The 18438-nt window shown below is 32.6% G+C and overlaps 1 protein-coding gene across 4 annotated transcripts; it reads right to left on the reverse strand.

The window, feature by feature from the left end:
• Nucleotides 1-1454: 1454 nt before the first annotated feature.
• LOC130628643 (uncharacterized) lies at nucleotides 1455-15063 on the reverse strand. Of its 4 annotated transcripts, none has more exons than XM_057441636.1 (4): nucleotides 14672-15063; nucleotides 7714-7748; nucleotides 2991-4524; nucleotides 1455-2836 (listed from the first exon to the last, which is right to left on the reverse strand). In XM_057441636.1, the coding sequence occupies exons 2-4, from the start codon at nucleotides 7738-7740 to the stop codon at nucleotides 2028-2030; spliced, it is 2370 nt and encodes a 789-aa protein (XP_057297619.1). In that variant the 5' UTR covers nucleotides 7741-7748; nucleotides 14672-15063; the 3' UTR covers nucleotides 1455-2027. The 4 variants fall into 4 exon arrangements, with proteins under 4 accessions (XP_057297619.1, XP_057297626.1, XP_057297630.1 ...); XM_057441643.1 differs by lacking the exon at nucleotides 14672-15063 and adding an exon at nucleotides 10888-10979; XM_057441647.1 differs by lacking the exon at nucleotides 14672-15063 and adding an exon at nucleotides 8953-9708.
• Between the last annotated feature and the right edge of the window lie 3375 nt (nucleotides 15064-18438).

An 18438-nucleotide genomic window follows, 5' to 3' on the forward strand; every position in this document is an offset into this window, starting at 1 on the left:
AAAGTACTTTCAAGTTTATCTCAAATATGTAGCTCTGAGGTCCAGTATGCGTTTATCAAAGCCCTGAGAACAAGGGTGCACATTATATAAGGTATGTATTGTTTGAACTCCGTGTACACTCTCCCTAAATTTTACCGCTCTGTCAAAAGTCTGTTTCGAGGAATGATAACGCTTGTGTCATATCACTAGAAAGAGTTAAAATAGTGTTTATCACAAAATGTTCGCAAATAGATTATAGATTCGGAAAAGCTTTACGCGCCCTGACACGTAACAAAGGATTTTGTCGGTAAACTTTTTGTGTTGTCGCAAAATTTGCTTATTTTTCAGGGAGTCTATAGGCTCGCTATGCACTTTTTTTGCCATAAAGCTATAGAGGGGGACAAAATTGACGAATAATTGGACGAACCCACAATTTTATTGGCTTATAAGTATTATCAGCTAAATGTTGGATGTGGTTAAACTCAATTAATCGCGAGAATATATAAAAACCAGATAAAAAACTTCATCGGATAAATAATTTTTTCCATACATATTAGTTCCATACATATTAGGAATACTTTCATAAAAAACGGATTAAAAGCAAAAAAATCCGATAATGAAAACCAGATAAAAAAGTCGAATCGTGATTAAAATTAAAAATTGAAACTTTACTAATTTGTTTTCGCATCAATTATGTTAATTTCAAATTCTTCAAATTTTTGCAGCTTTTAAATACAGTAAAACAATATATCAGCAAAGATATGTTTTGATTGACGTCTCAAAATTTTACTTGCCATAATTCTTAACACTACCAATTTGATCTGCAACAACAATATTCTGCTGTATTCATTATTTCCAAATGACCACTTTTTCCTGCCCAGATGATTACGTTATTTACTCACCCAGTTCGTTTTATTAAAAAATTGTTTTATGGTAAAAATTAGCGCATAGGTAGACATATTACCGGAAATTTGATTTCATTATAATATGATGTGATATGAAGTCAGACACATTTCTTGCCCACTCGGCGCGGAATTTAAATTATGCATGCCATTATGATTAATTATGGGGAAAAATTCAGTCAATAACATTTTAAAATTCCGTTTTCACATTTGAAGATTTAAAGTCTACGTTGTTAAGTCTTTTACGCTAGGAGGCCCGATCGGAAAATCGGAATATGTATGCAGGGAAAATTACGCAGAGTCACAAACAAAACTTGTCCGGGAAGTTTACTGTTTGCTTGTCTATTTCTATTGTTGTTTGCCCACACAGTTTTTGTGACAATCCTGAGCCGCTCTAACGGGCGACCTAGTGGCACTACCAAATATATGAAAATAGCAAAACTCCCTGTAAATTAGGTTGGAAAATCCTTGATGCTTATATCAGGTTTAAAATGTGGAACCAGAGATTTCGATCGAAACTCTGGAAAAAAGGTCGTATTTACTGATATGGTAGCCTGGTACAGAATACATGTATACGTATCCGATATATGTTAGACATGACTGCAATATATAAATATATACACTGTTGATGTATAAAGTTCTTGTGAAAATATAATATTATATATAACCTTTTATGTACATCATTGAAGGTATGTTATTAAAAATTCGCTGATGTACAAAAGCGAAACTTGAAAATAAATAACAAATACTTTCAAAAAACACCATCTACATATATATATCGTAACTCGAAAATTCTCATTATTAAATCCTGCCCCATGGTCCTTTTAGCAACGTAATTTTAAGTTGTTTTTTATTTACCTAGTTAGGTTACCAGAACTGGTGAATTGTTTTGTCGGGAAATAACGCAGTTCGGTAGCAACAATGATTTTAAAATAAGTTGAACATAAATTGTGACGTCATAATGGCAAAAACCCGAAGTAAAAAACGGTGTGAGATAGTCTGTAAAAAAAGTGTGAAAAATGCGAAGTTCTATCAAAAGTACACACAAAAAAATCTCACGAAGTTAACAAAATTTAGTACGTTTTTATAAAATTTAAAAAAAAAATTAAATTCAGTCGTATTTAGAATCGCTTTTTCATTGTACTTTCATTCGTCTAAATCCACGACAAGTTCTCCATCTGTATCATACAATGGCGAACTAACAGGAGTCTCCTCTGCCGAGTCTATAACGTTATCACTATCAGAAGATCTCAACGAGGCTTGTGCCAAATCTAAATCATTTTTCAAAGGAGTGCGACTTGCGTAGTTCTCGGGATGCGATGCTTCGTATTCACTTTCTGATCGAAAGTCCTTCGGAAAGAATACGTTCGCCGTGTTGGCACGGATAACTGGTGTGACTTGACTCACCAGCTCCGACATTGATCTTCGATGTTCGTGTAGAAAAGGGGACCCAGGAGCTGCTCTCCCCTCATAATTTTGGTAGCTCATCGGACTGTGTGTAAGGAGAGGCCCCTCTGAGTGAGGTCTGGGTATCAAGAGATTTTTGCGACTGGCCTCCTCAGTCGCAAATTTATATACAGAATTGGAAGAGTGTTGTGCTTTTGGAGCATGGGATTTAGTCTGCAAGTTTTTGTCTGTGTGACGTAATGGTTTAATTGTTGTCACATCTAAGACTCGTGCTAACATTTTCTCACCGAAACGAAAATGTAATCTTTTGTGTGGCACTTTTTCCAAGATCTTCATTTTGTAGTAGTAACGCATTGCTCGCGCCATTTTTTCGTAGGTCATGCATGTACGGTTCTTTGATTGTCCCCATAAGTCAGCTATCACAGCTGTCTTGATTAACCGAAATTCACCCCGTTCTCGATTAGTCCATTCAATGCATTTGTTGGGTTTATTCTTTTCTTGGTCTAACATACTACGTAAAAATTGCCATAAATGTAAGCAGTTGTTATCTAAAGAAACAAACCAAGAGATAACATTAAAATAATTTTACATCTTCAGGATTGAAAACCTCCTACGAAGTCTGCAACGACTGATGGTATCAGATGTAATTTATTGAAATAAATAAATGAAAACAAAAGGTTATAATTCAAAACAACGACTTACTTTTTGTTCTCTTTTTTTCCTTCGCAATGGCTTGCCCCAAGTGTTCATTCGCCACCATAGTTAAACTCAGTAGGCCTCCCAGACCAGATTTGTTATCACTTGATTGAGTACTATCGACAGTCGAGACTTGTACCAATGAAGGCGGGGAAGTTGAAAAAGAATGCTCTTGTTTCATTTGGTCTTGATCACCCAATTCCTTTTTTACTCCATCTACTCCAGCTTCGTATCCGCTATGGATAGTCCTTATATCAGTGGACATATTATGATCACGTGATTGTTTCTCTCTTGATTCAGCCATCATTTTTTCGACGTGCGCATCGAAGGCTTTAAGGGCTGCTTTAGATGCTTCGTCGTATACATGAAGTCTGTGCCCGTTGACGTACTTGTTATGATGATTAGACACATGTCCACTTTGCTCTGAGTATGGCCGAGTTTCACAAGGCGGCGAGGTACTCTCACTTACCGAACAATATGCATGTTTTATGTGGAGGCTAGATTTTTTATTCGGACGAGTTAGGCTAATATTGGAAGGATCACTCGAATAACCACTTTCAGTCGAGTACACTCGATGTATTGTTGACGGACGAATAACAGAAAAAGCACTGGGTCGAGTTTCACTTGTTTCGTGTAACGTGTTACGTGTAGCGTATTCTTCTTCATATTTTGAGCGTACTAAATCATACCGTGATTCCGTTTCAGATGTAGATATAGATTCCTGTTTATAACGACGGTAATACGGATGAATGCCGTCTTCATATTTACGCTGCGACGTGCAATGCGTCCAACGACGTTCTGGTGAATGACGACTTTCTCTGTCATAAGGCGACTTTTTGCTCATTCGACCTTCGTCAATAGTTTTATTGTAAATTAAATCATAGTAAGTGTAACCACTCATATCCTTATGTGGAATATCAGCTCTTATTGGTGTATATTTAATACGAGGCTTTGTATGAGAACGAGACTTACAATGTTCATCTTTTGTTAAACAAGGGCATCCTTCTGTGCATTTGATTGGATAAGAACTTGCGCCACGTTCTAACTCATACCGCCCTTCTACAATCTGTTCTTCCCGCCTTGGAGGCGTAAAACTTAATCGCAAATCACTTTCATAATTTGGTACAGATTCGATTCGTTTTCTGCTCGATGCATGCAATTCATATGGGCGATGAATTTTTGGAGATACAGATCTCACTCTTGCTTGATGCTCATATTGATCATTCTCAGCCCTGCATCTACGCTCTTCATGATGTGCACTATGTACAGGTACTAATGAATGCATTTCTTCTCGTCGTATTTTCTCGAAGGATGTGTTGTAATAAGAGCTTGGATAGCCGCGATCGATGTAATTAAACGGAGGCCTTATAACAGCCTGACCACGTGTTTCGAGCATCGTTTTATAATTTTTATCTTCTATTCTCGGTTGAACTAATTCTTCTTCGGTTTCCGGTAATTTGCACAAATATGGCTGGAATAGTTTCTTGTTATTGTTGTTGTTATTTTCGCATTTTGTTTCAAATGTTGTCAATTGTATTGGCTACAAATAAAGACAAACAAGGAATAAAAAAATAGAAGTGTTAAAACAGTATTAATAAGAAAATATAACAATGCTTTGTTGTGATATTGTTTATAAGTTTCTCTTTTTTATAAAGAGACATAATGTGTAATAAAAAGTAATGATATCCAAAACACGTGCTAAAAATAATTTACCAATCTTTACAAATTTTATCCGAATAAAACTTGGACTCAGTCCACTTTAATGTTTAAACAATACAAATGGACAATTATAATGGAGAGTTAAAGTTGTTTTTAAAATTATACTCAGACTTCGTATCGCATTTTGTAGTATAGGAAATATAAGAAAGTTGAAGAAAGAAAAACAACTTTCGAGACAACTAAAAATTACAAAAATATAACTAAAATAATGTTGAAAATTATCTTACTAGAAATAATGTCAACCAATCATGTTTGACTACCATTTTTCTTTTTAAAACTAAACTTCACTAGCTTCGTGCACTGCAACAAGCGTTCCTGCTTCCAACTCACTCAACTAGCTTCGTGTACTGCACAACAAGCGTTCCTGCTTCCAATTCACTAACTAACTCTGTCTACTGCACGACAATTTTCGTGCTACTAGCTTCCGTGTTAGTTCATTAATATTCACAAGAAATTGAGATATAAATACAAAGTGGATGTATTATTAATGAAATGGAATTTCGGCGGCACGATAATATTTCCTCTCTTCATCCTATATACTTAACCTTTGTTGTTAAAAATATATTTAGCTTGTCAAACTCTTCCCCAGCCTATTTAAACTAATATTTTAATATACAAAAATTATATTTAACGATCAAACTTTGTCCCAGTTCTTTATTCACTAGCAATAACTATACTTAGTTTATACACTTCGTTACCATGCTTTATTAGTTTATTTTTACTGATATATATATTTTTAGCTTTTAAACTTCGACCCCAGTACGTTTTCATTGTTATACTGCAAGGTTTTGATGTTAAACATTTTTTAGCATAATTTTACGTTTGTTTTGGATAAATTAGAGAAAAAATCAACTTTTTAACTGTAACTATATCACAATACGTTTGATGTTTAACTTGTCGTAATTCACCACGTCATTTTGGCTCCGTCTTGATTTTTTAGGACTGTATTGAGCGAATCCTGTGATGCATTCAAGTTCAAAAAACATTCCAACAAATACAGCTGCTAATTTTTTAAATTGTACATTTTTAATGCTTTTTTTTATTCATCATACTTTAAAATATTTTCATCTTTCTGCAGATTGTTGATTGCGGAAGTTTTGGGACGTGTTGGGTGATGAACATGAGTGTATATAAATATAATCTCCTAAAATGAATATTATATTGTATATACTACTGCATATACATGTAATTAATTAAAAAATTAATTAAAAAAATAACTTGTACTGACTTAAAACTTCTTTTGAAGAAGGTAGGATGACTCTTTTTAACTTTAAACCCTAACCTGACCTTTGGGCGGAGGGGTAGTGAGAAGAGGGAGGGGGAGGGGGTAACCAACACCTAGCTGATCCAGACCTTTTAGTATACCTATCTTTGAAATCAGGTTTGAATTATTAACATTGTATTTTTATAATAGTGGAAAGGTATATGGCAGAATATTTTCTTTAAAGTTTTTTAAAAATGTATATATCACGAATATGTTCCATACTTCCTCTTTGAACATTGAATTACGTTTCAAAACAGAATATCGCAAAAATTATGTTTTATTGATGATTAACAACGATGTTATAAAAGATTAAACATTCTGAATTTTTTTCCTTGTAGAGAAAGATATGTGTTTTTTTTTTCACTCTCATCACCTTACCCAAATTCGTTTTCAAGGAATTTTTAGGTTTTTACTATCCAAAATAAAAATAAGACCTAACAGGCTTTGGGAACTCTAGGAGGGTGTGTGTTTAGAATTTAAAGAAAAATAGGAGACTATGTCTATTGTGTCGTAAAGAATCGAATTATTATCAATTCTTAACTACTAGTTTGAAGCAGAGAAAAAAAAGAAGCAAATATTCAAAGAAACGAAGTCGTTAGTCAGAATTTTAATTTTCGCCAATTTTCTACTCCATAGATGGAAAAAAATGGGAAAAACTCAGTCTTTGATTGTAAGAATTAATTATTCTCAATACTGATGCAACATTGTCATGACTAAAAATAGATTTGCAGCCACCTACTTATTAAATAATTTAATGTCGAAACAGTATCACTTAATTTTCTTTCACGCGATGGAAATTTTGTCAAAATTACTGACTCGTAGGAATCGGGTAAAGAAAAGCGGCGGTGAGAAGTTGTAGGGGGTAAGTGGACATTACATCTCCACCCTCTCCCTCCCCAATATTTCTTTTTGAAAACTAACTAACTAGAAAACTTAAAAACTAGCTAGACGCATCAATTTTATTAAAATTTTGATGCTAATTTTTAGAAACTACCGCTCGCACACAACGATACTTTACCCGGCACTAAGAATCATATTTTTCAGCGTCGTGATTTTTAGCTGAATAAAATAATTGAGTAAAAATGGTTTAATAATTTGATAGCATTCACAACATGATTAATAAAAGAGGAAAAACCTGATATCCAAAGTTACTTCCACCTGTCAATCATTTCAAGAAATGTCGCAAAAAAACGAGTCTCAGAATAATTCCTAAAATATTCTTAAAACGTCGCTAGCCTTGATGTGAAATTGAAGTGATTCTTATAAAAAAAAATTCTTACTAAAAAAGCGTGCAGTGCATTGTATTATAATACTTATTAAACTTCTCTACTACGTGTAAACCAGGTATTGTAAATTAAACTAAATTTTTCTCCTTTGTGTGGTCCAGTCTTCTACTAAAATATTTTCTTCTTCGTGTAATCTAGGTATTTTAATTTGCATTGAACTCCTCGTGCTTATTCATTTCCTCATTGAATAAAAACAAAAAATAAAACTGTATGTATATGATGACAAATTCAAGTCTGATATGTCGAAAAAAAGAGAAAGAAGTAATCTTTATAAATATAAACAGTTAACATTTCATCTTATATTTCTTGAAAGGTTATCACGAACGCTCCACTGAATCACATTGAATTATCCTACTTCCTCGTTTATTGTTATTGTGTTTTGTGTCTCATTCTATTCTATTTCTCATTCCTTAAACCAAATCTTATCCAAATCAAAAAAAAAAAAATATTAGTAACTCACCGGTACGATACATGCAGTTCCAGCCATCTAATTTTCTAAAAAACAAAATTCAATATTTTGTTAATACCTGAAGAAGAACAAAAGTTTATATGCTCAGTGAGGATGCTCCCTATTAATCATAAATATAAAATGTTTTCCTCTTATTGCAGAATCAAATATTTACACTCTGAAAGCTACAACGACGGTTGTAAACATTACACAGTCAATAGCAACACTTATCCTAGTCATAATATATTTCTATGTTCGAGACATAATGCCATTAAGTTGTCGTAGGTACTTCACGAAGGATAATTTGATGTAGCATGCTGTGCATTGTTGTCAAAAATCTCTTTCTTTTGTGTTTGATGATAAGATAAGGTTTAAAAACATCACAAGTATAAAGAAATAAAAACTATAAAAAAAACAAAAAGTGTAAAAAAAGAACGGGAAGTTTTAGAGCAATATATTCACGTGTTTTTTTTTAAATAAGTTTTTTAAAACTTCAATCGATACTTTATGATCATTAGGAGTGATACTATTATCCATCTTGTGCGATACAATAAAGAAGCATATGAAAATTTAGATAAGGTATTTCGTCTGGTCTGTGTTTTAAACGCATCAAAATTTCCTTACTCTGCCAACCCATTTTCCAGCTGTAACATCTTTCGTCATCCAAATACAATTTCATTTTATCTGCAACATGTTTAAAGCTGCACGTCTTGTTAAAGTTAATTACAAGTCTGCAAATTACACGCATGTCATGCAACATCACAATGAATAAGCAGATACTATGGCAGTTGTAAATTCATTAAAAGACAGACCATATCGTCTATTGAATGTTATGAAATTGTTAAAACACTATTATGGCGATGATTGTCAATTTCCTGATTAGAATATTTGGTTGCTAACTAATCCTTATTCTCTCATCATCATTGGTTGAACACATTCGCAATATATCATGCATTCGGAAGTTTAATGAACGAACTAAAATGACTAAGTTTTAATCTCGGCTAAACCTAAAGAGAAATAACGGTTTTCCGACATCTTCCGAGAATGACTTCCAAGTAACGAGTACTGTACGACGACTGCCGAATGTTTGATTTTCAATATTTTTTCGCCGAAAGAACAGATCAACTTTTACACTTAAATTTCACAACGAGTCTCAAATATTGCATTTAAAAAAGAAAGATAATTTATTAAATTTAAGATTAAAAGACTTAAAGATAAAAAAAAAGATTCGAAAACATCATTTGAGCTTACCAAACGTCAGTTTTCCACACCACAATAAATCAAAGATCTTAATTCATAATAATAACAATAAAAATAAACGCACTTGAAATAAAACTACTTCCCTCTTGATCGACATCGTCAAATGTTATATAAACAAAACCGGATTGTAGTTATGAACCGGAAAACCAAACGTTTCAACACTTTACTATTAAAAAAACATAGCGCGCCCTTTGTTATGTGACATTGTTATCTCACTCATGTTATGCCTCTTGAAACAGGAACTGGTTTTTAAAAATGACATCAAAATCGGAAACCACATGAGTGTTGCCATGACAACTTGATATTATGTGTTCAGTAGCGAAAGATTTGGTCCAGTCATCCAGAAAAGAGAATAGGAATGTGGTCAAACGAACGCCACGTTTACTTCTTGTGGATAGAATGTGACACAAATGGCTGCATGATGTGTATAAGAAAGAAAACGTTCCATTTATGTCAACGCGACAGACTAACTACGTGTCATATTTTTTTCCACCTGCCAAAAATGGTAATTAACTTCAACTATTTACATTGAAGTGTTGGACAGAAAAGTCAATTTATTGTTAATTATAAAAATTAATTTGAAATTTGTTGGCAAAAGGTTAGACATTTTCCCAGTGCAAGCACACATTAAGAGAATGAATAACTGTCAATGATTGGCCGTGTACAACGTGACCTTGCCTAAAACTAATTTCTAATTTGCGAAGCAAAAACACATTCTAATGGGTAAAACGAAAAAATATAGATAAAAATGACTTTCAAAGCAGAATTTATGGTTCTAACTCAAAGTGGAGACAACGTCTGCTAAAGAAGGCGCTCGTCACAACTTTCTAAAATTTCTTAGGACGCCTCCATTATGTCCTTCGTTGTTACATTTGTAATAAGAATTAACTTGTCAAAATGTTGTCATTGTGAAGAACCAATTTTTTCTCTCACATCGATGTCATCGCATCAAGTAGGGACCCACCACACTGTAAAAGAAATGTTTTTCTTCACTGAAGTGTGCAACAAATAAATTAAACACAACTTGAATGTGTCAACATTGTCTAGCCTTGTGCCAACTCTGTATGGGAGTGTAAAGTTTGTGTTGTTGATACAATACACATTAAATGTTAAATAAAAACGTATAAAATGAAAACCAGATATTAAGCAACTTTTCTTTTAACTCAAAAATTCATGAAATTAGACAGAGACTCTTAAAAAGAGACCCTTTGGAGACAATAAAAATAGGTTTTTGTTAGTGTATTTGTTTTTCCATTCTTTTGCAGATCTCGATGGCCCAAAGAAATAAGGTAAGCTACACAACGGTATTCGAGTTTTATTTACTGCTGACTCCCTAAATTAGTTGTCAATTACTTTATAAGGATGTCCTCTCTAAATAATGATGTCCTGTTCTGTATGATCCCTGTTGTCAGTTTTATTTTTGAATAATTGCGAGGGATATCCAACCAAAGTTTAGATTTGTGAAAATATTTCAGATTTGTAGAAAGCTATTATCATCGCCATGTTGTTTCAAACGACAAATATTTATTTATCAACTTGACATGTTTTGTGCCTGTGAACACATTAAATAAGTAAATAAATAAATAAATAAAAAATTTCTATAAATAGCCACGTTATTCTTTTTATTGGTATAGAGGGTTGATGCACTCTAACTTGAACTGCTGTGATGCAGAATAGACAAAGTTTGCAGAATGGTTTTCATACCAAATTATTACTTAAGGGTTTGCGCAAGTCACTATAAAAATAATAGTGTACCACATAAACTGAAAAATAGTAATGTAGAAATATGCAACGGCTTTCGTCGGAAAACAGCTGTTGGAATTTTTTTTTACGCGCCAAATTATAAACATTGAATGTACAACCATAGCTCGAAAATTTTATTTTTCTTAAAGAACCTTCTTGCTTAAAGCAACAAACAAAACTTACCCAAGAAATAAAAGAATTTCTTAAAATCTGCAAAATGCGGTTAAGAGAAATTTTTCACCATTAAATTTCCACTTTTAACTCAGATTGTAATGAGGAAGGACTTTGTTTTTCCTCAAAGGATGTTGGCACGCAGTTAATATGTGAAAATAAAAGAAAGATTAACTCTTAAATTAGTTTCATCCTTGTAATTGCTTTTACTTTAATAGACAAATGGACGAATTTTAAAATGTCTCCATGGCACAAACCACTAACCGTGACTTTTTACTTTGTCCGAATAATGGGAAGTACTGTTTCGACTTGCTTATTCAGAATAATAGGAAGCATTGTGTCAACATATTTGATCGGATTAGAAAGACAATATTAAGTTTGCATAAGCATTTAATTCTAAAAATGCCGTATAAGTTTTGTGGTTCGTCTTAATAATTTCCGGGTATAAACTGCATGTCACGATTTTGAGGAAAGAAAGACTTATTGTTGCCAAAAGAACAACAAATTTTTTATATAAGTGTTTAGTCATCAAGTGAAGGGAAAGTCAACAATGATGAAACATAAATACAAGAGATAAAAACATCATTGCTAAACTCGTCTCTAGGGCTTATAAGGTTTTATATAGGTGATAAGGTATGAAGTCCTTGCACGAAGTTGGTTTGTTAAGTAAGATATTTTTCAGCAGTAAACGGAGTACACGCTTTTTTTATACGAATATCAAAATTATACCCAGGCTGGTCCTTATTTTTATTTCTTTATTGTTTTTAACATGAATTCTCAGCCTGATGTTCTTATAACTTATATTCTTAATAAAAGGCGTGTTGGGGAATATAAAGAAAGAAATATAAAGAAAACAAATTAGTTTTGTGTCACTTTATTTGAATCGCTCTTCACGAGGGCTTCGATCACGAAATTTTGGTGGATATTATCACAGTTCTTATAATTTCATATGACATCATGTCCAAATACTTATATTTGATTAAATTTTTTAGCAAAAAAACGAATGTAAACAAAAAACTAGAGTAGTGAAGCGCCTGCAGCAACATTTTCATCTGTGGGGAAGAACCTTGCAAAAAACTCATGGGGAAGAGTAAATAACAGACTTCACTTTGGAGCCATGCAAATGCTTTGATAAGTCTTTCAAATAAACATCAGTATTTCCTAATCCTTTGTTTACGCGCCACCCTTCAGCGTAAATATAAATATTTTACTGCATATATATCAAAGCTCACTAAATAAACATCCACAAGGGAGTGTGTCAATGTAAATTTTCGTTTTTTAAATATTTAAAACAAATATTGGATGTGGTATTTAAGTTCTATAAATGGACTTCAAAAGTTTTATTTGGAGAAAGAAAAATAAACAACACTTTCTGTTGACATTTTTATAGCTGAAAATATTTCCTGTAACGGTTACTTCCGGATGACCTTCCGCACATCCGGATGACTCACTACCGTTCAGGGTTTTTTGCATAAAATCAAATAAATAAACAAATCATGCTTTTTTCTTAATAGCTCGAAACACGCACATAAAACAGACGCGTTTTGTTTTCATACACGTAGGTGCGTCTCAAAAGGACTGTATTATACATAAATGAAAACAGAATTGGTTGCCATAACAACAGTAAACTGCTGCAATCAGCAGTTTTTTCTAAATCGGAAAATTACCCTCGCTTGTTTCAGGTTTAGTACTTTGAAGTATTGTTTAGGTATGAAATCAAATATGACTTTATTAATATAATAAGTTACTAAGCGAAGAAAAATTGATAAAAAATGATGATGTCAGCCATTTGATAATATTCAATCTTCCTAAAGGAAATGCCGACGCCACCGATTTTAAAGACAAATTTTATGGTAGAAACGGGCGTTATACATTTATGGTAGAATCGCGCGTTATACCTTCCTTTGTTGCCGTTGTGGGTGCGTTAAAATAAAAATAAAAAACGATGTAAAAATTTGTATTCACGCCAATAAACACTAACAAAATATTTGGTTTATCTCCTAAATTGTCAAAAAAATAAAAATAAAAAAAATTGTAATTTCATTAAAAAAGTAAACAGAGTTTTCTAATTTTTCTGTTTTAGAATCTGTCATAACTTTTAAAAATGCAAAACTAGATGTCGCCTGATGACGTTATACACTGAAATAATTTAACCACATTTCAGCCATAGTAAAAATACAATTTTCAAACCCCACAAATGGCGTTACAAATTCCTCAAATGACCTTACAAACTTTTCAAATGGCGTTCCAAATCTCTCAAATGGCGTTACAAATCTCTCAAATGGCGTTACAAATCCCTCGAACGGCGTTACAAATCTCTCAAATGGCGTAAAAATCTCTCAAATGGCGTTACAAATCTCTCGAACGGCGTTACAAATCTCTCAAATGGCGTAAAAATCTCTCAAATGGCGTTACAAGAACAATTATCATTGTTGCTTGTAAATTAAGAAGCAAAAATGATTTAAAATTAATTCTTGTATCGCTAAGTTTAAAATACATTTTTTTCAGCGGAAGTAAAATCTTTTATTAAAACAGAAAGCAGCTTATATGAACGTCTTTTATTTCACGCTGCGCAAAATTAAAACTGTTCCTATCAAAACAGTTGGCATTAGAAAGTTGTACCATGTAATCGCTTTAAAGATTATTGCGCACAAGTACATAGAAACTAAGACACCTATCATTTAACACTAAGGAGTTAGCTAAGTGCGTGTATTTGAGAGAAATAGGCGTTGGAAACAATAATCGCAGCAAGCCATTGCGATACTTTACTATCATTTGACTGGATTTAACCTTCGTGTAACTTTAATCATCCCATTGGATTTTATTTGCACGTGACATGTCTGATTACAATGCGTGGTTTTCATCCTCTTCCTTATTTTTTTACAAACTTTATAATTAATCATCTTTATTAAAAACCATACTTCATGCACTCTCCATCGCTGATACTTTTATTGTTCTTAATTGACTATTCCGATAATTAATTCAATCGTGGCAATTCCTTAATCTAAATTTGTCCAAATTTCGCGACATGTTGTTGTATTTTCGAATATTTTAACGCAAGCGCAAAATTTTTCAAACCTATATGTGATTAGTGTGATTTCAGCATTATCTAATAAATTTAAGAATGTGTGGAGAAGAGCATGATATGATTAACGAGGACATGAGCTTCTAATTGTTGTAATCAAACATCATTTCCGTTTTGAGACAATATAAATTACAAGGGGGTATTAAATCGACTCAGATAAATTAAATATACCGCGAGTTTTATTTTACACAACAATCAAATACCCCCTGGTGGATATTTATAAAGTACTCTTTAGCAAACAAATTTATCCTAGATTCATTTCCGCGACCACTGCAACGTTTTTAAATATATAGTTAGCATGTCCACTTAAGTTACTCACAAATGACACTCGCACGCTTACGAATTAGGCCCGTATACCTTTACATGTAATCGCGTAAGAAAAACACAAGAATGGAAAAAATTCTGTTAAAACAACGATGCTTGAAGATTTTGGGTCAATTTTAAAATTTTCCTCGTTAATATAAAGAAATGGTAGCTACGTTTTCGATAATGATGCATGGACGCATGGTATAGAAGTGCTACGGGAGTATAACGAGTCCAATACAGATCATTATTATAGACCTGTTTATCTGCAAAGAATACGCAATAAATTTGTAAAAAGTTTGGAAATATTTTTAATCGCTAAGTATGAAGATTATAATAAACATTTAGTCCTGCAAAATATAACAAAACAAACAAACAAACCTTCGAACAAATTTACAAACATCTCACCTCTGAAAAGCGATCACCACGTTTCAAACACACGACTGTACAACCATTTAATAAAAACTACTTCGTTGTTTTAGCCAAGTTTATTTACCAACATAACAATTGTGATTTGTAGAAAAAATAAAATTGTTCTTCCTTGTTGATTTTAAAACATATTCTGTTAAGCGGAAGAGAATTCCGTCATGTTAGCTGATTCACACTTGGTTAATAAAAGGCTGCAATAATTAAATTTCTTGAAAGTTTATTTACAATACCACACACCCTCCACCACAGATGCTTTATTTAGTTCAATTGCGTGACCTCTTAGAATATTATGGAGAAATTTTCGAGGTATTTCAGATATTTCGAGTAAATTTTACGTTATATTTAAGTAATTTCGAATCTTTCTTCACGGCTATTAATTTGTTCAGTGTTCCCTTTTTTTATTTGTTACGCTACGACATTTGTTATGCTCTCGAAGACATATCATTAGGTAACGCATTTTCTAAAACAAAAGAATTTAATTACTTTTACGCTATTTCTAGGATATCTGACCACGGTAATTATCCGATGAAAGGGTTCCTTTTTTAGACATCAGTTAATAAATACATCGTTTATTAATCTTGTTAAGTTTTAAAATAAATAAATAAATAAATAAAGTTAGTTTCCAAGCCTCTCATATATTGGGTGGGATTTAAAAATATTTAAGCTATTTGTTTTGGTTTTTGTTTTGTTGTTAGTTTTGAATTTTTTGAAACTTACTTTTACTGGAGAATAAAAATAAATTGATATAAATGTAACATATTTAAATAAAAACCCAACTTATATCAAATTTTGGTATTTATAATTGCATTAACAAAGAAATATCGAAGGTTTGCCAGCGCGGAACTGATTGCTGCAGAAGTAAGTGATAAAAACAACAACGCGATAATAATATTTTGTAAACTTTTAATATGCAAATAAAAATAGCGGAAATAATTGAAATTGTGATTATTAGAAAATAACTCATTTCCGCACTATTTTCGAACGAAGTAGTAATGTTTATTCTCGTATGTAATACCATCATACGAAACAAACAAACAAACAAACAAACAAACAAACAAACAAACAAACAAACAAACAAACAAACAAACAAACAAACAAACAAACAAACAAACAAACAAACAAACAAACAAACAAACAAACAAACAAACAAACAAACAAACAAACAAACAAACTTCCACGTAAAAATCCAAACAACAGCAACGACGACTACGACAATGATGACGACGATACAGAAACAAGGACGACGGAAACAACGACAGCACCAACGACTACGACAACGATGACGTCGACAAAAAAGAGGACGACGAAAACAAGAGCAACACCAAACGACTACTACTACGATAGTTAGTTTCAAAACCATATTGATTTTAGCTGGCGTAAGCATGCCTCGTTTTCCAACGCTGTCTACTAGTTCTACATATCTGCAAAAACAAAGCTTTCGTAGCCTGTGGATGTTATGTAAGGTAGCTCTGCTTAACCATTTCGAGAAGTAACCAAAAATTCGACCTAATATGCTCGGATTTGCAGTTATTTGTTAATTTCATACTTTTATTTTGTTGACATGGTGGTATTGTGTAGATGTCAAAATTATTAAGTGTTTAGAGGGTGTTCTTATGATTGATAAGAATTTGGTATTTAATTCTGTTCCTCAACCTGTGCTTCACAGAAACAAAATGTCTTACAAGTACAGGAAACAAGATAGACAAAACAAACAAAACAAACAAACAAACAAGTAAATAAATAAACGAATATTTTTTCATGGTGACAGATATTTGTTGTTTCAAAAATAATTCCTAATATAGCAATCCTTTTCTTTAGATGCAGCGTGAAGAATAAACGCTTAACAACTTGTACATATACCTTAATCACAATGTAACTAAAAACTATTGTTGGAAGCAACTTTGCTCTTTCTCAAACTTCTACAGAACAATTTACTCACAAGACAAATTAAGCTGGCTCGCATATATAATATCTCTTTTCCTTTGCTTGGTATTCTAGTTTGTTCGGTATTTTAATTTGTTCGGTATTTTTGTCCGTTCAGTATTTTTTGTTTGTTTGGTATTTTTGTTTGTTCGGTATTTTTGTTTGTTCGGTATTTTTCGTCACAGATAGATTTACTATAGCAATTTTTTGTCTTGCCATAGACAGAGAACGTTTGGAGACAATACATGTAAACACCAAAACTTTGATCGAGGTGGCGACCGGTTGTCCTTATTTTTTTTCTGAAGGAATCTAGGTCAATATTGTTCCTTATTACGTTGTTTAAAAAGTAAGAAATCTGTCTAATAGAGTTTTTTAACTTACTTATTCAATTTTGAGCCAGCAACTAAAATGGAATAACTATTTCTACATTTGATTTACCGTATCCCAACATTGACTTGTTCTGCCAAACATCAGTCTAAATGTTTTTACAAACATGCCCGTATTGTCTTAAAAAATACTCTACGCAAGAGGATAAACAAAGAGTTACAAATTGTGGTGACATCAACACAAAAAAGTTGACCACCTTACCGTTTGTCCGTTGTGAATGTCGTGTGTCCTGTCAGCGTCAAATGACTTGACCTGTATGTTACTAAAAGGCGGAAAAATACACAGTCTCACGAATAATTTTGAACAAAAAACTGAATGAAAATAAATCAAGCGAATAATTGCTTCATTAGATACTGCAAACAATCTTTTAATTAATTCACGATTATTAATTAGTTATGTTGATCACGTGATTAGAAGGGCGTGTCATGGTAACTAATGTTTATATCCTGTTGTCATGGTAACTATGGTATGCATTTTTTTGGTTTTATAGAAAGAAGCTGGTTGTAGATAGATACGTGAGTATAATTAGCAAACAAATCTAGGTATTATTATTTGAATTATTGTTGAATGTTCATCATTCTTTGAACGTGACAATTTAGTTGGAATCTAGACGTATTTTGTTGCAAAAATATGACGATTTCAAGGCTATTTGGATATTGAAGACTAAAATTTGATTTGTAAATATACTAAAATTTTGCGATGTTAAGTTTGCGAAAACTAACCAAATAACTTGGTTGTAGCCACTAGCTGTGTTCTATTACAGAAAGAAAAGATGTACAAAGAGTGACATGCTCTATTGAAATTAACGTGTTCCTTTCTACCTCTCTCCCAACCAAAATTACCAAAAAACGGAATTCAGATGAACGATACAAACGGCCAGTTAGTTTGTCCAAGAAGATAAACGGCCCGCTTAAATACAACAGCCCGTCAAAAGACATGCCAGAAAAACGATACTATTTCATACATACATACATTACTCATAGTTTGATGTGTGAATGGTACGATTTCCTTTTAAATATTTAACACTAAAAATAATTATAATGGAAATCAAGTTTCTTCCTTCTTTTATTCTTAATTTCGTCGTGTTAATTAAACACATCAACTCATGCTGCTAATTGCGTTTAATTACGGAGTGATCGTCGTAAGGAAACAATAATGACCTGAGCTGAACAACTTTTTAGAAAAGTCATTTTTAAATGAACATAAAAATACTAGTTATTAAGTATTAATGATGGCGGGGGAAGGTTCTATTGTTAGATAAATTGTTTTGAAAGAATGTTTGGTTGTGTCAAGTTAATTTGTAATGACAGGGAGATTAACTTCACGGAATTTCGTTTTAATTGTGTCCTAGACACATGTTTTACGACGGCTTATAATGATGTAAATATTTGCAACGCGAAGTAAAATTTACCCTACACGTTAGCCAATAAAACTCG

This window comes from Hydractinia symbiolongicarpus, chromosome 2 (genome assembly GCF_029227915.1).
Source record: "Hydractinia symbiolongicarpus strain clone_291-10 chromosome 2, HSymV2.1, whole genome shotgun sequence".
NCBI classification, from domain to species: Eukaryota; Metazoa; Cnidaria; class Hydrozoa; order Anthoathecata; family Hydractiniidae; genus Hydractinia; species Hydractinia symbiolongicarpus.